This window comes from Pelodiscus sinensis, chromosome Z, assembly GCF_052426305.1.
Source record: "Pelodiscus sinensis isolate ZL-2025 chromosome Z, ASM5242630v1, whole genome shotgun sequence".
Taxonomy (NCBI): domain Eukaryota; kingdom Metazoa; phylum Chordata; order Testudines; family Trionychidae; genus Pelodiscus; species Pelodiscus sinensis.
The window spans coordinates 28117021-28144962 of NC_143085.1; the positions used below are offsets into that span (position 1 = coordinate 28117021).

General features: G+C 49.1%; 1 protein-coding gene across 30 annotated transcripts in view; it reads left to right on the forward strand.

Moving 5' to 3' along the window:
* NCOR2 (nuclear receptor corepressor 2) overlaps positions 1-27942 on the forward strand; it is a 511248-nt gene that overhangs the window by 415394 nt on the left and 67912 nt on the right. For all 30 annotated transcript variants that reach the window (XM_075898492.2, XM_075898501.2, XM_075898481.2 and 27 more), the window contains 4 exons: positions 5261-5408; positions 13118-13652; positions 23482-23602; positions 24908-25127. In XM_075898492.2, the coding sequence (XP_075754607.2) occupies positions 5261-5408; positions 13118-13652; positions 23482-23602; positions 24908-25127 (1024 nt within the window). The remainder of the gene's footprint in view (positions 1-5260; positions 5409-13117; positions 13653-23481; positions 23603-24907; positions 25128-27942) is intronic.

A 27942-nucleotide genomic window follows, 5' to 3' on the forward strand; every position in this document is an offset into this window, starting at 1 on the left:
AGAGCTTCATGTTATAAAGATATTGTATTCATTACTTGGGTGAATCTAAAGGAAATAGAATTGGTAACCTAATCAGAGTTGGGTATATCAATTTACTTCGCTTCCCAGTATTTCAGAAATTGTACTGCAGGGGGACTTTTCTGCAGACCCAGTTTTTCCCTCATCCTTTGCTCCCCCATACATATTGTTCACTATTGCATGCAGATTAGAACATCATTGTCATTTACTCTTTTAAGCGTCAGGGGATGTGGAATTTGGGTTTTGTATAAGCACAATGAATGCTCAGCTGTTATTTATTGAGCTATATTGTTTTATGGCAATAGCAGATGCTGTAAAACTGAATAAAATAAAAGAGAGTGAGTCCACAGGCTTTCCTTCTAACTCCTAAATATATTCGCAAGTAAAGCAAACCTCCTAATCGCTTCCTGTACAGCATCTGGGCATGCAAAGTAGTCAGCTTTGACCTCCTCTCAAGGGAAGCAATCAGCAGCCAGGCCAATATGTCATCAGGTAATACTGCAGTGATCTTTTGCTTATTGCCCCGGCCTCGGTGTCAGCAGCTATTGCTGATCTCCCTGCAGATAATTTACAAGGAAATACATGGGCTCTGCATTCCCAGTTTTATTAGAATGCTGTTTATTTAATTTAATGAGGATATCCTCAGTTGGTAGCGCTTGTTAATGTCTCACATGTAGCTTGTTTATGGTTTGTAGCCTTGTTGCTAGGATGGGTTGCTCTACTGGTATGACAACGATTTTTTTACAAACTCAGGTCTCAGACCAGGAATGCTAAGGTCTCTAGAAACCTTCAAGTGAGCCCGAGAATAGTTTGGGGCAAACCTGAGTCAGTGTACAGTCTAGCCTGGACCAGTGCATAGTTTTGAATTACAGCCAGATTAAATCCACTGTTCCTCATGGTTTCATCCAAATGAAACTTGGGAGCTTTGAGTGATCTTCAGCTTACTTCTAAAAGTTCACTCAAATATAGAACCTAAAGTACATCCCAAGGAACATGAGCCCACGCAAACCAGAACTGCAACAGTGGTTTGTACAGAGCCCAGTGTTCACATTCTGTGGTGGCTAGCACAGCGGTAGCATACTCTCATGAAATTTACTTTCATCCACGTTGGCCTGCAGCTGGTGATTTTCAGGTGTGGCTCTCAGATCGGTCGGGCCTGCCATACTTTGTCGCACCCCAGATTTGCCAGGGCTCACAGATTACAAGGGTGCAGCATGGAGTCTTGCCCCTATAGTGTATGACTGCACTGCATCTGGGAGGGAGGCTCATTAGTGGGGCATGTTAAAAATAAAAAACCCTTTGAGAGCCCAAACCACAATGCTAGGGCAAGCCCCGGCCTGGCAGGCTGGCTGCCAGACACAGAGTAAACATACCCAGGAAAGGAATCGTGGAGCCTGTTCTGCCCCTTCAGGGCACCTCCCCTCTTTCCAGGAGAGCCATTCAAGCTGCAGTCAGAAAGCAGGTCTAGCACCGTGGTGGCTCCTTCCTGGTTCTCTGTGGTGTGGGTGGCCCAAGGGCTTCCACAGCTCCTCCACTCGGGGTTTTAATTTTAACACCCGTCCTTGGGTTATAGAAAATGAACCTCACCTGGAGAGCTGTTGAGAGACTGACTTGTCAAAGGGGAGTTCAGGCAGTGCTGTCTCCCTTTCAGTAGGGACGTAAGTGTGTAAGCACAAGCTTATCAGTTTCCATTATGGTTATGTGCCTACTCCTGGCCCCAGTCCTGGGGAGCCAGCTGTCTTAGCTCCGCTTGTGATCCCCCTGCTGGAATATGCATGACCATGCCACACTAATGCAGGAATGCCAGCATCATGCTTTTAGGGAAGGCTGAGACAGCTGCTGAGGCTATGTAAATATGATGACTGCTCTGTATCAGGAGCAGGGTTGTTTAAAGCCTCTTTGGCTGGTCACTCTGTGTCAGGTGGTGATCCCGTGAAGAGAGATCCAAATGTGCCTAGGTATTTCCCTTCTGGGGCAGATGGCCAGAAAGATGATGTCAGAGCAGCAGGTTGGGTTTTTTCTCCCTGTTTTTCAGCTATATCCTGGGCAGTCAGGATTGTTCAGCTGGGGAAGTGGGGGAGAATGCTCTGGTAACACCAGGCAGCTTGGAGAGGAGGTTGAGAAGAGCTGCGGATTCCCACCAGACTTGGAGACAATCTAATAGAGCTAGCTGGAAATCAGCCTCAGCATCATTCAGGGCACCTGGGAGGCCATTCTTGCTATGGGAAGTGGAACAGCACACTAGGTTTTCCAGCATGCTCACAAGTAACCTGCCATGAGAAAGGTTCGGGGTTTCATTTGGTTTGCTTTATTTCCCTTTTGACATAGATGTGTCTAAGCCAAAGGCTGCGGCACAGCCCTGCTCAAGCTATCCCATAGGTTACAGGGGTAAAAACGCTCCAGGGGCAAATCTAGTAAGTCACTTTTAATAGGACAGATTGTACGTTTAGCACCAAGGAATGGGTTGTACGTGAAAGTCACTGAAGTACTGATAGCAGGTCTAAAACTAAGTCCCAAGGACCAGAACCACTCTGTTACAGACCCAAGAAAGCATGGAAAACCATGTAAAAGCAATTAATTCCTGTGGCAAATGTGAGCTTCACCTTACCATCATCTCATTTATTTGTGATTTGTATCAAGGGCCCCTGGGACTTAGAGATGTATTGTGTGGTTCTTTGGGAAACCAAGTTTTGCCTTTAATGCTAAATTTGATGGAAGTGTTTCTTCTCCCCGCATCTGCTGCCATGTGAACTGAACTCAAGGTGGATTATACATTTGTAATGGTGAGGGGATCTCCCATTGCATTAAAGATAGGCCACTCCTGTCCCCAAAGAACTTGAAGTATATGGTGATAGCAGATAGGCTGGGGTTGATGGAGTGGCGAGGTGACAGGAGTTAGCACAGGGATGAATTTGGGTAAATGAGTCTGACTGGAACCAAAACCTTAGAGCAGAACATTTGTGCATGGGCCTGTCTCTAAGGATGTCCTCCCCCAGATCTGCTTTCTAGATTCAAATTGCTTCTATTAAATATCTCACCCTTGTTACCTTGCTGTGCAGCGGGCCTCTCACAGCCCCACAGGCTGGCCTGCCAGAGCTTTCATCTCTGCATGGGCCAAATCCTGCTGCTTGTCTGTTAATGCAAACACAAAAGCCAAGTTTGGTGTTGATGCAGGGGCTTGTTCCCAGCTAATTTCCCAGCATCAGATCCCACTCGTTAGCTCAGCTGAGTCACAGATCCATGAGTAAGAGGCAGTAAGGCGAAGAAGGCTTTGCCATAGTAACCCAAGAGCTTTGTCATCACATTAGCATTCTCTGAAGCCCTAACTATGAGTTGATGCTTAGACAGTAACATACAATTATTGAATTGTTCCTTTGGCACAAGATGAAGTGCTGACAGTGTTCTTCCCAAGGGAGCAGAGATCGCCGAAAGAACAGGATTACAGCAGAATTTGATGGTAGGGGTGAGAGTGGCCAGGTGTGTTTGTAATGTCTCTGCTATCACATAATTTTTTTTAAGTGCTCCCACCCTCTCCTGGCCAGTGTCACACAAACAGGTGAGAACTGACAGTGTTGCCAGGTTGTGGGGTGGGGTTTTTATCTAGAGGTTTTTGAGTAGATACTTTCCCCCCTTTCTGTCAGACTCTGCCGACCTAGAGAACCATGGTAGAGTTTGCATTACTGCTGCAGCCGTCAGTTTCCATCCATTTCAATTCACTCTATTCAGAGCATCACTCATGTGAGGCGAGTGGAGGGACCAGCAGGGGAGGGCATGTTCCTGCCAGTTATATTTATATTTCAGCAATGACACCGGGAAACATAAGTAGAGACAAGACTCTTGAGCCAGGCCAAACAGTGCATGGGAAGCAGTAGCATGGGCCTGTTACACATGTTTAAAGAGGAGAGGGTATTGCTTTGTGATTCGAGAAGAAGATGAGGAATTTCAGCTCCTTGATTCTGTCTCCTGCTTTGCTGCTCGCTCACTGCATCTCCTTGGGAGCATCACCCAGGGCACAGTTTTTCAAAATATTTATAAAAATTGGGTGTTCAGCTCCAAACATCTGGCACCGGCCTTGTCCATTGCACTGAGTATTCAGGGCAGCCACTAGCTTCATTTCAAGAGGGTGCCAAGCATGTGTGGGCATCAGGTCCCCTCAAGGTGCCTCAAGTTGGGCATCCAAAAACAGAGAGGAGCACAAGGTGGGTTGAAAATTAATCTGTGGTGCCATTTTAGTCATCTCTAAATTGGCTTCATACTATGGCGATATGTAGTAGAGGCCTAGTTTAGTTTTAAAGATGGCCTCAGTTTGAATTAATTAGGTGTCTTAATGCTTGATCATGTCTTAAACTCTGCACTGTTAGGGTTTATGGACACAAAATTGTGCCATTAAAATAGAGGCTGGCTTTCTCTTTCCTAATCTGACATCGGTGTATTGTGCCTAGGGATGTTAAAAATTGAGTATTAGGGTAACCATGTAACCGCTGAAAATCCCAGCAGTTACATAGCTACCCGCTGTGCGGGCTCTGCCATAGTGAAGGGTCCCTGGAAATGGAGCGGGCAGCACTTGCCAGCCTGGCTTCTGGAGAAGGTGGCTTCACTGTCCTGACACAGTGAAGCCGCCTCCCCAGGAACTGTCTGAGTGTAACTGAGACCATTAACTGATAAGCATCAGCTTATAAACAGTTATTCTCTAACAACCCTAATTGTGCCATGGTGAATGATTCTGTTAGCCTCTCCCTCTCCCAATAGCCCCCTATGGGTGGCATGCTGCTGAATTGGTAAAATGTCTTTGGGAAACTTAGGGTTAGGGTCCTCTGCACGTGTGTGCCAACAGCAGAGCAGGTGAGATGCATATTGACCTCTGTAAGGATCCCCCGCAAGTGAGGTGCCACTCAAAGGGAGGGTGGCAGAATCTAAAATACATATAGATGCAATTTCCCCCCTCTCAGACTTGCCTCCCCCAACTCTCAAGATTTGTTTCACAGACAACCCTTGGTTGGGGATTAAAGCTGTTCATTCTGTCATTGTATGAAGTCTGCCCGTTTGCAATGTGGTCACTAATAAGGTGCAGGAGTGATCAGGGATGAAAAGAATCATGCCCTGAATTTTGCTCAGTGTTGTATGTAACTGTTACCTTCTTCCAGTGGAGGAATACAGGAAAAGCACTGGCACGGCAGGCCAAATGCTGTCGTTGGTTACTTTTAAGGGATTAGTCTCTGACCCTTGAGTGCTTCTCCCGCAGGAGAAAGAAAGGAACGCAAGGCGGAAGAAGAAGAAAGCCCCAACCATTCAAAATGAAGAAGCTGCTTTCCCTCCTGCAGCAGAGGATGAGGAGATGGAGGTATCTGGGACGAGTGGAAATGAAGAGGAGATGGCCGAGGAGGCGGAAGGTGAGACGTTCAAGGGGCTACAGCGGTGGGGGGAAATGGCTTGGGTGTGTTTGCTTCATCCCAGGATCCATGGCTGCAGTGGAGGAGCCCCTCTGGCAGGGCCCGTCAATGTCAGTACTTCCCTGATTCTCCCAGGTAAGAGTATCTCCTGGGCAGAGGAGCCTTGCTGGGTTGCTGAGTGGCTCTGGCACCCAGAGGTTGTGTGAGGGTGATGCTTTCACACTGCACTGGAGTCATGGAAGCACTGACATTTCTGGATTTCACAGTCAGGGACTGTCCTGGGTCACAGCCCTGTTCTGATTCCTGGCTGCTGAAAGTGTACTTGTGTGAGGCTGCGAAGTCCACATCCTGGTCAGCTGCTAACAAGGATGTCCTCAGGCTGTGGTGGGGGGTGTTAGCAGCTCTGGCCCTCTGTCTCCAGGAATGGGAGAGTGCCAACCTTCCCCCACTGCCTAGCTCTAGGGGGTTACCTGCAGTCAGGAGGTTTATTTTCGCAGCCAACAGGGATCCTCATTGGTGACATTTTGGGGGATAGAATTTTTGTTAGTTTCACTTTCAGCCACTACTGTTTCTGTCCCAAATACTTTCTGTGCATCTCTGTTAGGACAAAACCCTGTGTCCTCTGAGCAATGCCTTGAGCTCCATTTCCTTACCACTGGGCATTTCTGAGTTAATCAAGGGTGTCGTCTTGGCCATTCTTAGGTTTTCCATCACTGTGATCAGCCTGCAGTTCCCCCATCACTAGGCCTTGTGTATTTTTAGATTCTGGTCAATCAGATTTAAATAAAGGCCTGTTTATACTGCCTGACCTCCCAGCAAAGCGTGAGGTTGAAAGCAGGGGCTGTGTGGTGGTAGATGCTTTGTGGGTCGTAAGGCAAAAGTACCGTAGCTGCATTTTCCTTTATTCCCCACTTCTCTGCCTCCCTCCTCAGCTAGCTATTTGGCTGCATTCTCACCCTTTCACCTTTTCCGCGTTATTCCCCCAACCCCTTCCTGCCCCCAAACTCCCTCTTGTACCCCCAATCCACATCCTCTCCTGCCGCCAAACTCCCTTCCAGACCCTGTCCTCCTAACCCTGTCCTGCATTCCTGTTTCTCTCACTGGCAGCCCTGTCCTGCATTTTGAATCCCTCATTTTTCCCAAAGCCTAAGGGGGTCCACAAAATCTACTAACTCTGGAACCACAGAAAAGTAAATCTGACCTATGGGAAGCCCTGAACCTCAGTCCTCCCTGTCCTTTCCCTCACCCCATGGGGGCTGAAGTGCCAGAGGAGTGAGGTATCTCAGTTGGGGGCCACATCAGTGAGGATTGAGGGGTTTTGGAGGAGTTTTTTTGCTTCTTACTTGTGTGGTCCCCAACTGATTTCTCTGTGGATCAGTGACCCCCAACCCAGAAGAAGTTCCCCACCCCTGCCATAAATAAAGAAAACATTGAAACCTTTTCTGTTGATCATAAATTAATATTTTACTTTATTTAAAATGAAGTTTGATCAACTAATGTAAGAAAGTTAAAACGCTTAAACTGTTTAATAATTTAAATTAAACCATTCTCCCCAGCTGCAGCACTAGCAAAATATCTCAGGCTTAATTATGTAATTAACAGTGAGTTTCTTTTAGTAACTGGTAGTCTGCAGAAAGGTGGACCATAGAGTGCGCAGTGAAGACAGAAGAGAGCGGCACGGCCCAGGGCAGCAGGGTGAAATCTTGGCATGCCGCTTCGGAAAGGTTTCTGACCCCGTTATAGTAGCTTCATCTAGGCTGCATTTCCCTAGTTGGTTTATGGGAAGGTCATGTGCTGCTTCTGCCTTATCCACAAGGCTTATTACCCTGTCAGAGAAAGCCAACAGGGTGGTTTGACATGATTTCTTTTGGACAAATCCATGCTGACTGTCACTTATCACCTTGTTTTCTACTAGATGTTTGCAAATGGATTCCTTAATTATTTGCTCCATTATATTTCTGGGCACAGAAGTTAAGGTGACAGGTCTGTAATTCCCTGGGTTGCCCTTATTTCCTGTTTTTTTAATGGGCACTATAATATTTGCCCTTTTCTAATCCTCTGGAATCTCTCCCATCTTCCATGACTTTTCAAAGATAATTGGCTCACGTATCTCCTCAGTTTGCTCCTTGAGTATTCTAAGATGAATTTAATCAGGCCCTCGTGTCTTCAAGACATCTAATTTGTCTGAGTACTTTTTAACTTGCTCTTTTCCTATTTTAGGGAGCATGAGTCTTACTCACCTGCTTTAAGCCAATGGTTTCTAGCTCTATTAAGCACAAGATCACTTTTTGAATTGGTGCAATCTAGAATCTACCTCAAATCCAAACACCCTCTCCTCCTTCCTGCACTTTTTCTAAGACCCCACCCTTGCTCACTCCATCCTGCCACCCACCCTGTTCTCACTCACTTTCACCAGTGTGCAGACTCTGGTCTTGGGCTGAGAAGTGGGAGGGGCTCAGGGCTGAGCTTGGGACAGGGAGTTGGGGTGTCGGAGGGGGTTCAGGGGAGAAATGTGAACATGTAACCGGTGAACTGATTATTTGGGATTTTACATCCCTAATGAAGGGTGCAGGCTTTCAGAGGGAGTTGGGATTAAGGGTGGGTTAAGGTGGGGCAGAGGGCTGGGGTGGAGGAGATTCAGAACTGGAACAGAAGGTTGGGATGCAGGCTGCTCCTGGGTGGTGGTGCAACAGTGTTAAGGCAGGCTCACCATGGCCCTGCTCCACTTCTAAAAGTGGCCAGCAAGCTCCCTCCGATCCAGGCCCTATTGTGCCCCTTCCACTTTGTAGAGCTGGGGTACAGGAATGCGGGGAGGTGCACGCTCTGATATCAACTAGGGATGTTAAATATCGGTTAATTTAATAGTTGAGTAACCTCATTAATTTTTATTGGTTAGTCGACTATTCTATAGTCCCCGGAGGTGGGGCCGGCACAGTAGTGCAGGGTGCCAGTCAGGAGCTGGTCCAAGAGGTGAGCCAGTTTAAAACCAGCTCCCCTTCTGGACTAGCTGCCTGTCGCTCAGTCCTGCTGCCTCTGATAAAGAGGCAGCAGCATGGGGTGGCAGCAGCCCCTGTCTAAGAAAGGGGTCTAAACTCATTTGGACCTGATACAAGCTGGAAATGAGCAGGGCTGCCTGCCCGTTCAACTCCTAATACACTTTAAATGCAGAGCTGCAGCAGGGGTAGGTTCTGGACCTGGCGGGAGCCAAAACTGAGATGGGCTGCTGGCCAGCCTGCAAAAAATTTACTGGCAAGGGTGGGGGGAAGGAAATGCTTGTAGTCTATAGCATTAACCTATACACTTTTGCTTATCATGTAATCAGCTAATCGACTACACTCTTACATCCCTAATATCAACACCTCCCTTCTTTCCGTCCCCTCCTCCCCCACACTGCAAGCAAGAGGCTTGCTCCAAGGGAGAGGGCAGGAGCAGCAGGGCAATGTGAGGGGAAGCATCTGAAGTGCCAACTATCCTGTCAGAAGCTGCAAGATCTACCACTAGATCCCAGCCTAGTGGTTGGTGAGCACTGGTTTAAGTTAAGTCTCGCTGAAGTGCTTTGCTGAATCAGGTCCTCCATGAATGAAATAGGAGGAGGCCTGCTAGAGCCAAGACTCACTCCCCTAGTCTCTTCTTTTAGGTTGTTTTTATGACTCTTCTGACCTAAACAACAAACATCCTGGGGCTTTTGCTTCAGAAAGTAATTCTTCTTTGTGGCAGCAACACATTCAGTAGCCGCTAAAGCCACAGGGTCAGCGCACCTCTGCATTTTTTAATATCTTTCTTTCAGGCAGGCAATTTCCAGTCTCCCATTTGAGCAGAAGAAGGGGAGCCAAACAAAAATGACAGTTTTAGTTATTTCTGGCTCAAAAAACTCAGCTGTGAGTTTGGGAAAAACGTGTGTAGTTTATGGCAATGGCCCCATTTGACTTTTGTCAAATTAATGCAATAACTTGCTTTAGAGATCAGGCTAATCGGGCTGGAAATGGCAATCCTTTTCAAGTAATTGTTAAAAGTGACTCATGATAAAGCTGGTTCCAGGTAAATCCTCCACACTGGATGGTCTATGACTCAGACCTGGTGTAAGTTGTGGTTATTGCCTTTTGGGAGAACTGTTCAGTGTAAAACCGTGTTTTTTAAGATCAAAGACTTGAAAACAGATCTCTTGACACACTTAGAAGCTGTACATTATTCATCCTGGGAGGCTGATGGGGCTGTGTTTCTGAAGTGGGCTACTGAGCTGAACAAAGCTGTAAGCCAAGTGGATGAAATGTCACGGGGCAGAAATGTCAGAGCAGCGGTATGCTTGAACAGCCAGCTCCCCTGTGACATTTGGAGAAGCATTTTGGCGTAATGAATACCGACTGGAAGGGAGGGCTTTGGATGATTTTGTTGTGTGATTCATTGTCAGTGTCCAAACTGCCTGGTTTGCAAGCACGAAGTGTACATACAGATCACCTAAGGCTTCAATGACTGGGGCACTTGCCATAGAGCCAGGCCACATAGCTGGCTATTGGGGCTCCCTCTAGGGTATGCACTTGCGCATGTGCGCACTATGAGTTTGCCTCAGGAGCAGCTAGGCAGCCACCACACCGCCCTGGTCCTAGCTTCAGCCCTTCCCCAAGACTGGAGCTACAGCAAGGGCTGGCCGCGTGATGAGCAGCAGCAGTGGTGGCAGCTCCAGCCCTCAGGGGAGGGTCTGAGCTACTGTGTGGGGAACTGCAGCAGCAGCAGCTCCAGCCGCCAGGGCCCAGGTCCGAGCCGCCACATGGTGAGTGGCAGGACTGGGGCAGGTTAGATAAGAGGGAACTCATCTAACCAAGTGGCTCTGAACTCTTGTGCATCCCATTCTACATCTGCCTGATCATCCTCCAGACTGAATGGGATCAGTTGCCTTGTGCCAAAGTAAGTGGCTATGTTTGTGGTGATAGTGGTGATATCCACAGATTTCCTCTTAAATATGCACAACACAATGTGTTGTTAAAAATAATCCTCTGAGATTGGTGGTTTTTTGGTTTTCTATGAGAGCACATGCTGCCTGCTGATAGAAAATTGCTTATTAATCTCCAAAGAAATGATCAGTTTCCGTCATAGTCACCCAACAGAACTGCTGATGTTAATTTTTTTTTAAACATGTGAGTGTCATTAATTGTTTTCTGTGGTTTGTAATAGCAGTAATCCCTTTCATATGGTACATGAACTCTCAAAAAGTCACTAGCTTCAGTCCATGTGCTGTATTTAACTTTTACCTTCCAGTAGGTATGTTTCATATCTCCACAGAAATTGCAAAGGCCATCATATCACTGAAGATTTAAGACTTGGGGTAGTGGTTTTATTGCCTTGTTAATTATAATGTAATACATGTAACAGTGACCAAGTAAAGGCTTAAATACAACAAAAGCAGAATGGTTGCAATTAATTACATTTGGGGGAATTAATAAATGTTGCTTTATATACAGATTGAAAAATTAGAATACGCAGAGTGGTATATTAATTATTGTTATTTGCACTGTATTACTGGACAATTTAGAGTCTACGAGCTGAAGTTAGAGCCCCCATTGAAGCATCGTGTCCAGTTTTGAGCTCCATGCTTTGGGACAAAATAGAGAGTTCAGAGGAGAGTAAATAAATGAAAAAAGGGTTTAGAAAACTACCTAAAAGGAGAGGTTAAAAAGGAGCTTGATTAGTCTTGAGAAAAAAAGGCTGAGAGGGGGACCCAAAGTCGATGGTTTTCAGGGTGAGTGGGTTCAGGGTCATGCACCTTGTTAATTGTCTCTTGTTTTAATATTTTTCTTACATGACAATTTAAATTGTGTTTTATATATAACGTTGTTAGTAACTCGTGGGTGCCACAGTGGCACACATCTGAGGAAGCGCACGTGACCTCAACACTGGTGCACAAAACAAAACTCACTCCACTCACGGATGGAAATTCTTAAAGGGAAATTCTTAAAGGGAAATTTTTCTGCCAAGGAAGTGGAATACTTTGGATGTACTCAGATACAAAGGGACTATAGTGTGCACCTCACTAGCCAGTGCACAGCTCCACCTCCCTGCACTGGCCGTCAGTTCTCAATGTTGGGAATGAACACATGGCAATCTAAAACCGGAGGCAAAATATCTGCAAGCATCTCTTTGGCCCTGGCAGACCCTATTTCACTTTGGGAAGGGAAGTGGGAGCATTTCTGAGCGAGACTTTGGCCAGATACATCATAAATCTCTGGCCTGCTTAAATACTGTAAATTCCTGGCCCATCGTCCTTGGGTGACTGTGTTTCACTGATATATTACAAGTAAATAAACATCAAGGAAGGCTGAAATTCCTATTGACCTTGGAGCATTTTTCTGCCAAGGAAGTGGAATACTTTGGATGTACTCAGATACAAAGCTATCAGAATGCTGTTCCTCTGCGGCCATCTATTTTGGATATAAAAGTCTTGCAGACTGATATAGATCTGTCTCTGGAAGGAATCCCACCTTCCCTCCCATCCTTACTGTGTTGAGGGGGAGAGCACTGCTCTAAATTCCAAAGTGAGGCCATCTTGACCCTAAACTCCTGACGTTCTGGGATATTTTGAGAGCCCTCGACTCCCATGGCTGTAGCACACCCATTCCCTTGGGTCAGGAAGTCCCTGAAGAAATTGCAAGCCAACTTGCCAAGGAAAAGTTCACTCCAAATATTTCTTCCTCCAGGCCAAAGAAACAAAAGCCTTCTCCTGTCTGAAACGCCTCCCTGCTTACTTTATATGGGCATTTATATGAGTGTTTGCAGCTCAGGAGAAAGCTATTTCTCAGAGTTTGGGAGATGATCTTGGATGTTTAATCATTAACCCAGCCTGAAACTTTGGGATCTTTTTCCTCCAGCTGACCCTGCTCTCCATGCTTTTCATATTGGCTACTTTAGAAAAATAAATGTGTGGAAGACTTCTTGTGCTGCCATGCATTTCTTCCTCACGGTGCCCGGGGAAGACAGGGTATCGATAGTCATAGTGACACGGTGTTGGGAGGCAAGCAGAGAGGCTGAGACCCTTATCAGTGTGGAACTGATCGCAATACCCTGGAATTTTGAGACTGATGCAGAGAAGAGAAGGGAGCAATTTAAAATGTGTCATTGGACCAGAAGTTCCCCCGGACTGTCAGGGAGTGAGGGGAAAGTTCTTGTATTCCGTGCATGCCTCTCGCACCTGGCTGGTGAAGGAGCAGCAGAGTAATTCGCAGAATCCAAGTACTTTCCCCTGACTCTCTGATAGTCTGGGAAACAGGAGGAGAAACAAGCTGCATCCCGGTACACATGACTGCTGCCCCTCCTGCTCTCCTGAAATGACGCCCTTGTTTCTGCCCCCATTCTTGTCCATTGTTGAACTGAAGGTGCTGTAATGTAACATGATACGCTGCATGCTGGAGAAGGAGAGGGGGAAATGACAAATCATATGCTGCGGCCTGCTGCAAGGGGACGTTGAGGCTGGTGATTTCCAAACTTGGGGCTCCATTCTTGCTGCCGGCTGACACTGGTGTACCCTCCTTCCCCAGCAGGGTTACTCCACCATAACTGGGAAGAGGATTTGGCCTTTCGTCGGGGAATGAAAGTGTTCACAAAGCTGGGGAGGTGCTTTCCTTCTTGTGTCTGCTTCTTCACCTCTTGTTTTTATATGAGATGTCTAAGGGGTGGTAATGAGCACTATAGAAATCGAGTCTGGTTTGATTTCCTTTCAGCTGCAGTAAATCACAGCTCAGATACCGAGAGCATTCCCTCGCCAAGGCCCGAGGCCAAAGAAAGTGGAGAGAATGGGCCCCAGGCAACACATGGGCCTGAGAGAGACTCCAGTGCAGAACCTGCCCTCAAGGCAGAAGATGTTGATACTGCTCCTGCAGCTAATCCCACCACTACTGCCACCCCACCACCCCAGGAGGCAGCTGCTGAGCTGGCCAGAAGTGAGGAGAAGCTGCAGGAGGAGCTGGTGGTAGATGTAGTAAAAACAGAGGAGCCGGAGGAGAAGCTGAGCGAAGAGCCTTGCAAGAGCGAAATCAAGGAGGAGGAGACTGAGGACTATCCGGAGAGAGACAAGGCAAGCGACAAGAAAACAGAGAGTGGTGGTGGCAGCGTGGTGGGAGCAGAGGCAGTGCCCAAAGCTGAAAAGAAAGAGGGTCCTAAAGCAGGAAAAGCATCTGGGCACAACCCTGACAGTGACTCCAGCGCCACTTGCAGTGCGGACGAGATGGACGAGCAGGACGCTGTGGACAAAAACAGGTGAGAAGATATGCCTGAAGAGCACAGCCAGCAAAGCAGGTCTGGCTCGGGTCAGGTAACTTCCCTACCAGCCACAGCCAGGCTTGCTGTGTGGCTAGTACATCCCCTAGGGGAAATCATGCCTCAGGCTATGGGGTGTTAGCAGCTCGCACAGCGGCTGGGGAGATCTTTCTCCCAAGTACAGTAGTGATGAGCTTTGCATCGGGGCGTGTGACAGATGAAATCTTTCCTGGGAAGCGCTAGTCATCAGCCATGACTGGAGTCAGGAGGCCAGGCTAGATCCCGCGGGGTCCTTCTCCATTCCTGTAGCTATGTCTCCTTCATTCCTGGTGTAAGGGAGCTGATCCTGCCAGCCTTGCTCAGTCTAAGGTGTGCGTACTCCATGTAGCAACAAAGAAATCAGCAAGACCATTTGTGGAGTGTGGTGCTGCTCTGGATGAATGTGTGCAGAAATGACTGGGGGGGCCTAAGGGACAGAGCTGTCAATTCTGGGCTCCTGGATTCTGCTACTGACACACTACAAGGCCTTGGACAAATCACCTCACCTCTCCAGGCCTCTTTTTCCCATCTGTAAAATGAGGATGATCATATTTTTTCCCTCCTGTGCAATGCACTTAACTGGTGTAATTAACTGATGTTTGTGACCCAGTTTGAGCTATAGGAGGCAGGGGCAACAGAAGTAAAAACATAGCATTTTTATTTATTAGGTCTTTACCCTGAGCTCACAACGAGGGTGTTTGCTGACCAACTGTTCATTTTCATCTCTAATGCAGCACTCCCTCCCCGTTCTCATCAGGCCAGCCCTTTTATAAAGCTTAGCAAAACCTCGTATCTTTGACCCTTGTGTTGGTAACAGCTTCTCAAGGGGAAGTGGAATAAAGGGTCCGGGTCTTCCCTGCTGTGCCACAGACTTGGGGTAGGTGGCCATGGACAGCAGTAAGAGAGAGGTTGCTGGCTGAAATACATGCCTGTCCTTTATCAGTGCAGGCTCTCCTGGCTCAGGATTGGTGGCTTATTGCATAAACTTGGCACACGTCAGTCAGGGCCCATGAGATACAGGTTTGCTGGCAGTTTCTCCTTCAATGGCTACATACTATTTGTAGAAAAGGAACTACTGTGATCTCTCATTGACGGCATGGAGAGGGCAGCGGGGCATGGATTGTTCCTGGGGTAGAGAGAAGCCTTTTAAATCTAGCCATTCGTTATCTGTGAGGAAGGCAGGGCAAGTCACCAGACCCCACTTGCCGTAACCTGACATTTCTGCTCTGAGGAGTATGATTGGACTTTTCATAGGATCTCCCGTTTTTCCTCCTAGAGAAACCCCCATAACGTGGGGCTGCATGTGGAGACCCTGAAGCAGCTGCAAGCATTTTAGATTAGCAACAAGGTGAATGAATATTCAGCGTTGTCAGAGATGTGGCCAGACTTCTGGAGGAGATGGCATTTTAGCACCTGTACCCATCCACCCTCCCCACCAGCCAATGGATTCCTCAGTCCCCAGCTTCCTAGAAAGATGTGATTTGTAAAAACAAATGCTAACATTGGTTTTTGATCGTTGCTGCTGGTTGGTTTCTGTGGATGTGTGGTTCCTTCCTCTCCCTTTGTATGGACTTGCTTTTGGGGAGCAGACCCCTGGCAATGAGCGTCACCCCCATCACGTTCTCAGAGCCAGAGAGGTATCCCCACTCCCTGTGGGGGAGAGGAAGCCACAATGACAGCAAAGCAGGATGCAGGGAGCGTATGGTGCAGGGCTAGGACACTAGGACTGGGCACTAATTGCTTGGCTGGCCCAGAGAATGGGAAAGCAGCAATTTCCCCTCAGTGAGCCTGTCCTCTCGAGCATGTACTTGAGGGGTTCGCACTGGAGACAGACGAGCTCTTTAGGCTTCACTGCCGCATGGTGCGGTTATTAGCAAGCACTTGTGAGCACAGTTAGCATCATGGAATCAGAGAGAGGCTGTTTCTACTTCCTGTCGGAAGGGCCTATTTGGCTGCAAACCTGACAATAGATGGGGCTGCACATGAGGCTGCTCTGACCCAGTGAGTCCAGCTGGCCCTGTCCCACTCTGCTGGCCCATTTGAATTTGTTATTCCTCCTTTAGACAGAGGAAAGAGCCCAGCCCCCAGTACTAATCCCCGTGAGAACTGAAAGGGGCAGGGCCAGAGTACGGCTGAGGTTGACTGTTAACCCAGCTTTATACCACCACACCATCAGCAACATTTACCAGCTGCCCGGAGCCGAATGAGGGAACGGTTTTGTAAACTGGGCTCTATCCCCATGGAGTCAGCACGTATCTGCCCTGTCAAACAAATACCAGTTCAGGGACATTAACCATTGAACAGGCTTCCCTTGGGGCCTTGCGCCACGCTTCCCAGCAGCTGCTGTGCTGACGTGGGATATTGCGGGAGTTCAGGGCTTGGCAGCCTGGGAAAGTTTGACAAGTTAAATGGGGTCTAGTTGTACCAGTAGAACTCTCTGTATGTGCCCACACTTTCCTCCATAGCCAACTCTTTTCTTTAGAAAGCAACCCCAGCTGAACTGGGCAGTGGCAGGTAATCCCTCTTACACCAGATTGTCTGCGGGGGACGAGGAGGGGTTGTCCTCGGTTCACTCTGAGTATGTCTACACATCAGTCAGACATGTACATACAGAATGTCTGCACCCGCGGGAAGAGTTTGCTTTAGAATAGGGGTGGGCAATCATTTTTGCAGGGGGGGGCACTTCATGAATTTTGGAAGTGGTTGCGGGTCACCCTCCGAAGGAAAGGGGCCTCGGGTGGAAGGGGGATGTTCCTTCTAAGTGCAGCCTGCTCCTTGGTGGGTGGAGGAGACACTACATGCTTCCCCCACCCACAGGCCCTGGGGGTGGAGGAGTGCATGAAGCCTTTGCCCCCCACCCTGCCAAGGGCACACGGTGCCTAGAGGGAAACCAGCCATTTTGAGCAGTGGGCAGTTTCCTCTGGAGCCACATGTCCCTGATTGGGGGAAGAGACTTTGCACGCTCCTCCCACCCCCAGTCTCGATTGGCCTGGGGACAGGGGAGCAGCAGGGATGCAGCAGGCTGGATCGCACTGCTAATACCGGATGCGGCTCGAGGTCCCTATCTTGCCCACGCCTGAAGATGGTATGAGAAGCTAACCAGGAAGCCAGGGCAGGAGAGGTTTCAGTGCAGCCTGTTCAGGCACACCCTGGCATCTAGCCCACCCAGAAGCCCATGTGCCACAGCTTCACTGCTAGTGGGGCTGGCACTCGCTGGATCAAAGCTAACTTAGTGCATGCTTATTGCAGCCATACTCAGTTGTCATTCCTTCAGTCTGCTTGAATACACACCTTGACTTACAGCCAGTGTGACTTTCCGGTGCAGATAAGGCCTGGGCTCTTATCTTTACTTCAGATTGGTGAAGAACGTGTGTGTGTGTGTGTGTGTGTGTACACGTGTACATGTGTGCTGCAAACAAAACACATGTATGCACAAAGTTTTATCTGCTGGGATTAAAGAAGCTGTTTTTCCCTCTTTTCTCTGTGCTCTAATAGCAGGTGCATTCAGTTGTTGAAAGTGTGTTGCTTTCTCCCTCAGATGGGTGTTGGAGTAGCTCTGCAGGCTGAGGAGGGAGGGTGAGGACCAGGCTGGAGGAGTGATGCCTAGGAACAGCTGTGTTGGCTGCCCTCCATTGTTCTGCAAGTCATGCTATTGAGTGGCAGGCCAGGGCGAAGATCATCACAGCTTTGACTCTCCAGAGCTAAAAATAAAGATAATTGCTTTTCTATATATCTTTTTTAAAAAGGCCACTAGCCATGCCAGTGGTGAAGTTCAGCTTGTGGTCACACTAGACAGAAATGAACATGTAACGCTCTGCAGATTTAGCCATTGCAAATTTATGACCAGCAGAGAAATAAGGAGACTTGTAAAAGTTACAAGAAGACACTTATCACTTGTGCTTGGTAGCTGTGTGCTGGGAGACATGGGACCAGCTTTTACCAGGTGTTAGTTGATCCTAGTGTTTCCTGTATGCTTGTGTGGCTGATCAGGAGAGGTTCAAATGTGGCCCAGATGATTAGCAAAGCGCCCACAGCTAGATTTTTGGTTTTAGTAGTGGTGTACATTTCCATATGCCTTGGTGCATACAGAAAAATGTATTCTGCACATGGATGGAAAAAAAGCCACACATGGATGAAAAAGATGAGAAGGACCATTGTTTGGTCCATTGCTATGTTGCTATCTAAGTAACTAACTCCCCTCCCTGGCAGCTTTGCAGGGAAAACAAGGCCTATTTGGCAATTGTTCAGAGGCCTCTGACTCTTTGCGCACACCCAGGTAGCTAATTATTTGAATGGTTTGAACAGGAATTTGGATTTTTTGCAGTGCTGCCCAACAACAGTGCATAGACTAATATTTGGGGGTGTTGCATCATTAGTCTCGCATCTCGGCAGTAGAATGGAAAATGGTACTGAGATAGAACTCTTCATATGGAGTCTAGGGATGTCAGTGATTAATCAGTGACCTGGCTGATCCAGAGCAGCCCCCGCTCACAGTGGGCCCAGCCTGAGTGTAGCAGTCCATTGTGGGAAAAGTGGAGGGGGTCACTCCAGTCCAGCCAGGGCAGTGCCTACCTGTGGCCGGTCCTACCTGAGCAAAATGACTTCCTTACCCACCTTATTTAAGTGCTTACACTTAATGTTTAACCAGTTATCTGATTAAATGGGATATTACCTCCCCATTGGAGCCACGTGTCCCACTTTTCCAGTTCAGTCCTAATCTTTCATCCTGTCATTTTGCTGGGGGGCATTCACACCCAGCCCTGTGGGCTGAATCAGGCAAGATGTGCACAGTGAGCCTGTATTTCCTTCCCTTGCTGATTTTTCCATCACTCAGCTTATTAGGGCTTGGTTGTCAATACCTAGAGGGAGCAACCCAAAATTGGGAATGAGAGGTACATGTGTATAAACTGGTGTCCTGGTGTCTGCATGCGTGCAGATTAGATGTGGAAATGGCCAGAGTACAGTTTACAGAGAGGTAGTTTCCATAGCAAAGTGATGTCTGCTGATTTCCCAGCGAGTAGAGCTGGACATGAGCAGGACTGGATTAAGAAAGGGGTTCACACTGCGATTCTCCCCATCCTCCTCCAGTGGAGCTATAAGTGTCAGGAAGTGTCCTCTGTCCATGTGCTTCTCTCGCCTGCAGGCTCTGCCTCTGCAGCTACCATGGACTGGGATTTGTGGCCAGTAGGAGCTGTGGGGAGTGATAGATGCAGGCAAGCGCAACACATAGAGCCACCTGCCCCCTTCCCTCACTAGGGACACCTTCCCCATCCCAGAGCCCCCGCTCACTCACCCATCCCCCACCCCCCTCCCCAGCCTCCTGCCCTGAGCCCTCTCCTGCACTCTTAACTCTCTCCTAGACCCCTACCTCCTGCCCTAACCCCTTCCTGTCCTGTAATTCCCTCCCAGACCCCACACCCGATCCCATCCTCCAGCTCTGAGCCCCTTCCTGCGCCCTAACTCCCATCCAGAACCTGCATCCCCACCTCCTGCCCTGAATCTTTGTCCTACACTCCAAACCCGTTGGCCCCAGCCTGGAGCCCTCTCCTGTACCCCAAATGCCTCAGCCTTACCCCAGAGCCTGCAGACCCAGTCACAGTCCTCACCCACACCTGCACTTTGAACTCTTCATTTTTGGCTCCTCCTGGAACCTAAGGGACCCCACAAAATCAAATAGCCCCAGGTACTAGAAGAGTTAATCTGGCCCTGGATGAAAGTATTCATTTAAGTGCATTTGCAGTTTACACTAATTCACAGACATTGTTAACACTATGAATTATATTTGATTCATTGAATCTGAGCATCTCCAGTGCTTCAAGCCTGAATTAACTCCTGGCACCTGAGTGAGACAGCTGTTCTTAGCCCCATTTTACTGATGGGGAAGGCAAAGCTCAAAGGGATCAATTAGGATTTAAAAAAAACACAAAAAAACAGGTGCCTAAATCTGGACTTCTAAAGCCCCTTTCAGCTCATGCGTGTCTGGGGCCAGACCCTCAACAGTTGTAAAGCGGCTGCAACTGAAGAGCTGGCCAGCTCCGCCTTCAGATGGGAGCTTCTGGGTGCTCGGACCTTTAGAAAATCAGTCCTGTCCAGTGAAGCCATTTGCGGAGCAAAATGCTGCTGAATGTGAGCCAGACTTTCCGAATCTGGGCCTGCATTTTGATATCCCTGCAGCTGCTGTTGAAGAGTCTGCGAGTTAAATTGGTGCTTTGGCTTCAGCAGCACTCCTGAGTGAAGTGCCCCCTGGCTCCCTGACAGCTCCCCAATCAATCGGTCTGTGAATTTGCAAGGGGACTGTGTGCTCCCTTGCTCCAGGGATTTTGAGGAGTTCCCCACTTGGCAGAATTTGTATCTATTGTAAACTGGCAGCTCTCACTAGCGGCATAATGAGCTCTTCTGAGCCGCTGGAGGCTGGGTGGAGGAGATGTCCCCAGCATCATGTCTGGCATCAGTGCTGGTCTGGATGCTACGTTTGCTAGGAAAGAAACAGAATTTGATTTTCAGAGGGGGAGAAAGGTTTAAAAAAAAGAAAATAATCTGGGGCCAGTGTCCAAAAGCAAGGAATGATTTGAATGCTCAGGGCTGGAAGGGAAAAGAAGTGGGTGCATGGCCCAGCCTGAAAATCAGGATTCCTACCCACTGGTAGGAGTCACCAAAAACTGAGGCCCCCAAAATCACCAATCACTTAAAAATTGTGGCCAAAGTTGGAAGTAGTTGGTCCCTATCAGTGGCCTTGCATAACTGTTGTGGGGCATGGGGCTTTTACATTTTCATAGCAGCCGAGCTTCTAGCTATCGATACACCACCCCTGGTAAATGCTGTGCATTTATTCCCCTGGCAGCTCTGATGTGGCCCCCCTTCTCCTTTTTTCTTCTGAGACCAACTGTGCCAGGCTCCTGGGGGGAATCCGAGGCTGTGCGTTTCGCAGGTCCTGCCTTGTAACCAGAATATCCTGCAGGAGAAGGATTGGTAGGGAGGGAATGGAGCAAGGGCAGGGGGCGGGGAAGGGAGGAGCTCAGCACAAAGATATATTTATTCCCCTCACATGGCCTAGCCAGACTTGTTTATTATCCAGGGTAGAACACAGAATGACCTTGAAATTTATAGACTAGAAAGAGCAGTCAGCAGCTCAGATAAACAGCACGTGCTTTAACCTTCACCTTATGGGCTGCTTCACCAGCTCTTCTTCAGGAGAGAGAAGACAGGTGTCAGAGAGAGGCTTGGTCCTGTGGTCTGGGCACTAGTCTGGGAGCCAAGAGCTCTCGCTCCCTAGGGCACATCTCTTCCCCTCTCTGGCATGAGCCTTTCCCACTTCCCTGGGGCAGGAGGAGGGTTTAGCTTTGCCACGAAAAGACACTCTGACCTTCGTAGAGCGGAAGGTCAACTCCAGCTATATTAATTACATAGCTGGAATCAACAACCACACAGCAGGAGATTGTGAGGTGCAGGAGTACCAGTCCCGATAGAGGCGCCCTCTGAATTTGATTTAGCGGGTCTTTACTAGACCCAATAAATCAAACCCCAGAAGATCAACCACATCGATCTTCCATATACTATAGACATGGCCTGAGTGAGCCTAATAATACTTGGGAACGGTGTCACTTTGCAGTTGCCCTGAGTAACAGGGTGATCCCAAATGCTTGTGCTGTTAGCACTCACCGTGCTCCCACAAGGCCAATGACAGACCTACCCTGGAGCCTGCGCTGCATTGCTCCATCACACTGGTACATGGTCATGCAGCTCACTACCATGATTGTGAATCTGTGCCCCATGCAGCCTAGTAGCCCAGGGAATACAGACCCCGGGGTATAAACCAGTGGCCAGGCCATTCACTAAGACAGGCAGCAGCTCTCCTGGTAAGGAAGGCAGCCCTGTGCAGGGGCTGGGAAGTAGTGTGTTTGACAGGGCAACATTAGTGTGTGCTTCACTGCAGCCTTGGGGCCACTGTAAAGTGAGGGAGAGTTTTCTGCCCCCTCTTGTGTTCTGCACTGAAGGCAGCTTGATTTTAGGCTCCCTTCCCCTCCAAGGAGAGCTCTGCTTTCTGACTGCTCCTGTTCCCTTCCTCTCCCTCCGCTGGGTAATCTGAGGAGACACATGCACAGAGAGACATAGACATGCCCTGGAGTCCCTATGGTGCCCAGCCCGGAGGAGCAGCAGGACTGGGGGAGAAGGGAAGCAGAGCAGTGCTTCCAAGGCATGAGGCCAGGCCAAGTGTGACTCAGACCCACCCCTCCCTCCAAGCACCACAGGCCCTGCCAGCTTCCTGCCAAGACCACACAGTGGCCTGACGGAAGCTCAGGAGCTCCGCCTTGGCAGCGTGCCAGCCTCTGAAGGGTTAACCCAAAGATGTGGAGGTGGGAACAGGGCACTCCTAGTCCCGGGAGGAGGAGGGAGCCCGAGGCATGCCTGAGCTAAATCTGTCCTGGCAGCTCTAGCCAAAGCACCGTCTGAGTGGCTGGGTTTGGGAACCGTGTGCTAGTGGGGAACTGTTGTATTGTCTCTCACTCTCAAGCAGGGGGCGCCCAGCCCAGCACATTGTGCCAAGGACTGGTCTTTGCGTCTGTCTCCTACCAATGAGTTATAATGTAGCCAAGAGAGCAGGTCGCAGAACACACTGCTTGTCTTTGGGACCTGAAGAGATCCTGTCTCCGCGGACCGGAGCCCTCCATTCCTCCCACTGCTCAGCTGTATGGAATCCAGAGGGCGACCTCGGCTCTCTCACTGTCAAAGAGATCCCAGACCCTCTGCCTGCTTATGATTTCACATGCTGGGAAAACCCTGGAGCCTCAGCTGGGAACAGGGCCAACCTCCCGGACTTCCTAACTAACTGGCATCCTGTGTTGGCACTGATTCTTCCCTGGGCTTCAAAAGCATTACTCATGGGTACATGAAATTGTAGCCAGGCCCACTGAGCTCTGCGTACTTCCACCTGGGGCCCTCTTTGAGTCGTACCTTTCTGAGGAAGGTAGGCAGGAATCAGCCTGCTTTTCCTTTTTGGTATCTGTCTGATCCCAGCTCCCTATCCCGTTCTGCCTTTCTCACTGCAGCTGTGCAGCTCTGACTGTCACAGGCTGTCCTGTGTGCCATGATAACAGGGCTCTGTTATCTCCTAAGGTGGGTGCTGTTTACTGAGGAAGGGAAGAGTGCTGGATGCTGGCCAGTGCTCCCTGCGCAGTTGTCATTAGCAATGCCACCGTTTCTCAGTAGAATGGTCTGGGCTTGTGCTACTTATCACTACTGGCAGATCAAGGTCTAGCAAGTAAGAGCTCCATGTACCCGTACATTTGATACTGCGTCTCTCTGATGCAACAAGGCAAACAGTGGCACCTTGAAGCACCATTTATTCAGCAAGCAGCTCTTTGCAGGTGGCCAATCCTGAGATTTGGGTGGCGCTCACCTGGGATAGACTAAATCTATCGTACAAGTGGCGGCTTCCAGCTTGGCTGAGGTTTTAGCGCAAAAAGCACCAGCTGCTAGAGTGTGAGCTGAAAAGCCAGGACTCCTCAGCTGGGCCAGTAACACTCACCTCTTCAGTGGATCAGGCTCCTGGGGGGAAGGTGACTTGGAATGTGCATCCACTGGGGGTGACACATACACGGTCCCACGTGTCGATGTGACAGGCTCCTCTATGCTGAAGAGGACAATAACTTGTAGAGTCATAATTTAAAAAAAATAAAAGCTTCCCCTACCCCCTCGCCACCTCCCAGGCTGGCTGTGCAGGCTATGGAGCATCTGCGCGTGTGGCGATACGAAGTAGATGACTCCTAAAGACGTGTGTGTTTCTGTACAGGCTGCTGTCTCCACGGCCCAGCCTTCTCAACGCTACCGCTGATGCCCGGCTGAACTCTTCCCCTCAGAAACCACTGGACCTGAAGCAGCTGAAGCAGAGAGCTGCTGCCATCCCCCCCATCGTAAGTACCAGACCAAACACTCACCTCAGCTGATTCCGTTTTGCTCCAGGAAAGAGGCTCATTCCCCTCCAAGTTCTGCGTCCCATGGGGCTGAGGGCACCAAGCAAAAGTTTGCCTTGTGCACAGTTGTGCACGGGTGTCTGCCTGCCTTTGTGTGTGCCTGCCTGTTCCCGTGTGGGTGCTGGGTTTCTGATGTTTGCACAAGGATCATGTGTGAAAGAATGAGACTGGAAGTGGGCATCAGTGCTCAAGCATGGGCCCAGAGCTGTGTTTCCATGGATGGGTGATAACCCCAGGGTGTCAGGCACAGTTCTCTGTGAATGTTGTGCGAAGGGCACGGGGGAGCCAATGAGTGTAGACAGCTCCTGCCTAGCTTCTGAGAAAGTTCCCTGTAGATATTGGATTGTATCACAAGTTTCTTTTTAAGAAACCTTGTCACTGCTGCCCAGCCGCAGGCTGCCTTCGTTGGGAAAAACCCAGCCATGCACACTTTTCACAGCCTGTGCTTTCCTTTATCTCCCAATGCAAAGGGCCAGATTGCAAGTGCAGTTACACATCAGCTCCAGAGCCGCACTGCTGACGTGCTACTCTCGAATTCCACAGGGGTCACTGAAATCAGTAATTCCACATCAGCCGAGAGAGAGGTGCCATTTTGGTTGGTCCCACCAAAATCCTCTCTGTGTTCCACCCGCTTAGCTATTTAGCAGCAGCCCCCCGAGAAGGTGCATTCTCCACTCTGATCGTTGTTGCTGGGGGCTCTCACTATGAAGTGGGACGGGGAAGCCAGCCTAATTATTCTTCATCAGACTTAAGCCGGGGGAGCAGTGCTTGCAGAGTGGGAAATGGCCAAACTCATGTTGTGCTTTGGTGATCTGAAGAGGGAGTTACAAACAAAAAGCTCACATTGTCCTTTCGCGCGTCTCCACCACATGACTTGAGATCAGTGCATAGCATTGAAACCCCTTATAAGTTTCCAGGCCTGAGCTACAGATCACAATCCTTAGACCAGCCAAATCAGAGGCTCCCCAAAGCATTCCCCAAACAGGGTGACAGCCTTGCAGCCAAAGCTAAACATGCTGTTTCGCTCTCATTTGCTTCCTGTGCTAGGAAGCGCAGTAGCCTGGTTAGAAAACCCTTGGAGCATAACCTGGGGAACTGAGCTGTGTGTCTGCAGAGGTGGTGGGAGAGAAGCTCCCCAGAAAGGAGATGAGGTCTTGTGTTAGGGAGAAAACCTCATGGATGTTCACAACAGCTGCCACAATATGCCCTGCTTCTCCCATCCCATTCTCTCTGCTCCCGCTGTAGATTTCCGAGGGATTCCTAGACGGGACGTCACAGAGTGGAAGCATGAAGCCCCAGGTGCCTCACCATGCCTTGGCCCTCTACCAGCAGCAGATCACTAAAGCCCATGAATCTGCCCGAGAGGATGTGGCCCCAAGCAAGCAGCAGCAGCCAGAGCAGGAGCAGCAGCCAAGCAGTAGCCCCAGAGGACAGAGCAGGAGCCCGGTTGTTGGTGACAAGGAAGGTGAGATGCATCTGTAGGTGATCTCACAGAGCCGGGACAGCAGTTCTCTTGCAGGTGGAAGCTAGCTTAAAGGCTGATGGTGTTGCATAGCAGAATCGTGCAGACACAGGATTTAATTGGCCATGTTCATGGGGCGGTGCATCGTGCCTCTTGAACCTGCAGCAAATCCTGGAATAGTGTTCAACACTGAGGATGGGGAGGTTGCCTTGGTTGGCGTTTTGGAGAGCTGGGGTCCTGGAGCATGCCAGAGCGCTGGGCTCAGTCACTCTTTTCTACCTTGTTTGCTTTTTACAAAGAATGGGGCCTTTCTTCCATTTAAAATCAATGCTAATGCTGTGACTTGCCGTCCAGGGCTTCCTCTAAAGGTTCTCCAGGCCTTTCCCTTGGGATAACTCTGATGCGGCTTGGATGCTTAATGAACAATTCACAGCTTCCCACTGTGGAGCATTGGGAGGGATAGGCCCGTGGAAGGTAAGGCTTAGGGGAACTGAATGCTGTTGTATTTTTATTGGCAATTTCAAAGCTCCTTCTCATTGGAAATGTGGCCTGGCCTGTGCTCTTTAAACCCCTGCATCCTTAGGAGAGGGGTTGGGTGTAGTCGGTTTTGAGGCTGACCAGATCCTGTAGCATGATGAGTGCAGTTAGAATGGAGGCAGCTTGGCACCTTGCAGGGCAGGGTCCGTGAGTTGTGATGATACATGGTACGTTAACAGATAGACATCAGCTAACCAAACTCATGGGACAAAGCTCTCGGCCTGGCTCCAAAGCCACTGGTTTCTTGACGGGTGCCTGGGCTTGTACCTTCTTCCCCAGACCTTCCAGATCTAGAGGAAGAGACCATTGCACTCACATAAACATTTCTGTAGTGCCAAGAAGCTGCAACAGCCTGTGTATCACCAAGTGTACTGCTCGCAGCCCTGCCATGAGTGGGATACTGCAATCTCCATATCATCAAGAGTTCACAAGCATGACTCGCAGGAAATGGTTTGCCGCAGATCCTTAGAGACAGAAACCCCTTCATAGGTGATATTTTAGGTGGCAGGGAGCAGGAAGCTGTTCATTGTGGCCTGACCGTGCATGGGAAGGAGTAATACACCATTGCGCTGCGTCACTGCAGCTTTGTGCATGGTGTCACACCCATCACAACCTTAAGATTCGGCACCTTTGTCCCAAAGGCCATTGTCTCTAAGGGTATGTCTACTCTAGCCCCCTAGTTCGAACCTCATTCCATGTTAATTCAAAGTAAGGGGTTTATTTCAGAATCGCCCTTCTTTGCCGTGTAGACGCCGGCAGTTCTTCAGGGCTAGTCAATTTCCAAAATGGCGACCTACCGGGAACAGGCTAATGATATTTAAATCCCGTGCTTCATTTGCAATTTCAGTCGCCCTCATTAGCCTCCCTAGTTCAAACTAGGGGGCTAGTGGAGACATACCCTAAGGTAGCAAATCTAGGCCTTGGGGATGCAAGGACCCTCTTGGCTCTGCAGCTGGACAGAGGAATTTTATTTGCAGCCATGAAATTTCTCTCTGTCAGGAGGGACAAAAAAATACACTGATTAGAAGAATTTGTTGGTATTTGCTCTCAGTTGTTTTTGAAAAGTTGGGTCACAAGAGCAGCTATGTAAGTTCAACTTTTGTCAGCCAAGGTTTCACCAAGCTGATAAGTGGTGCGTTGGCCTCTTTGTTAGAGTAGTGTTGCAGAATGAGTTACTTCCTAGAAGAGCTGATTGCTGGTGTGCTGCCAGCTGGCTTTCTTCATGGTAATAAATAACAGCACACATAGCCGGATAGACTAGCAACAGGACAATAAAGCAATCTGAATGTAAGGAATATAGCTGTTCACCTTAAAGGAACCAGATACTTCCGTAAGTCACATGATGGCTACCTGTCTCATGAAGGCTTTCCGGCTTGTCCTATCCTGCCATCTGCACTCTCACTTTCATATGCTCGTTCCCAGACTCAATTACACTCCAGTACTTCCTCCATAGTTCAAGGGATCCGGGCTATGCCTCTGCTGATGCACGTTGCAATGCAGAGCAGACACAGCTTTGTGTCGAGTCCCCTGGCTGGCCCGACTCTCATGACAGCTCCTTTTAGCATGGAACCCCAATACACTGTTCCTCTCTGGGCTCCCACTGCACTGGGATTCTTGGTTCATTGCCTCCTCAGGTTTTGCACTGTGTGATTACAGGACCCAAAAGCAGGGAAGAAAGAGGGACGGCCTGAAACGAGAGAGGCCTCCTTGTCATGTGGAAGTGTGTGGAAACCAGTGCCTGAAAAATCAGGTGCCAGAGTGACCTTTAAACTCTGTAACCTGATGGCTGCTTCATTCACATGCAGACCGGACATCTATACAGATTTATGCAGCATTGCTTTCTGCAGAGTGCCTGGCTTGGAGAACTGTGCCAGTGTTGCTGATGCCTCTCACCTAGCACTTTGAATCCTGTGAGCCTGCTGCAGAGATTAGCTTGACTAATTGCATTGTGCAATTTGTGTATCATTCCCAGTGCACAGATAGGGAGGCTTGGGCAGAGAGGTAAAAGAAGGTTGCCCAGGAACACAGGAGGAGCAGCTGGTGCCAAAGGTATCAGGTCTTGGCTTCCAGGTGCTTACTTGCCTTGCTCGCCATAAGATAAGCTCAATACCCCATGTGCCTGGGGACACAGTTTTTTGTAGCAGTCACACATCCAAGAAAGTGGGAGAACCACATGCCATTCTGACAGTAAGTGATTGGCTTAGGTCAGAACCCAGCTACCTCTGGGCTAGCTCACAGAGACATCTGAACAGAGGGGTCAAATCCTTGCCCCCTTGAAGCC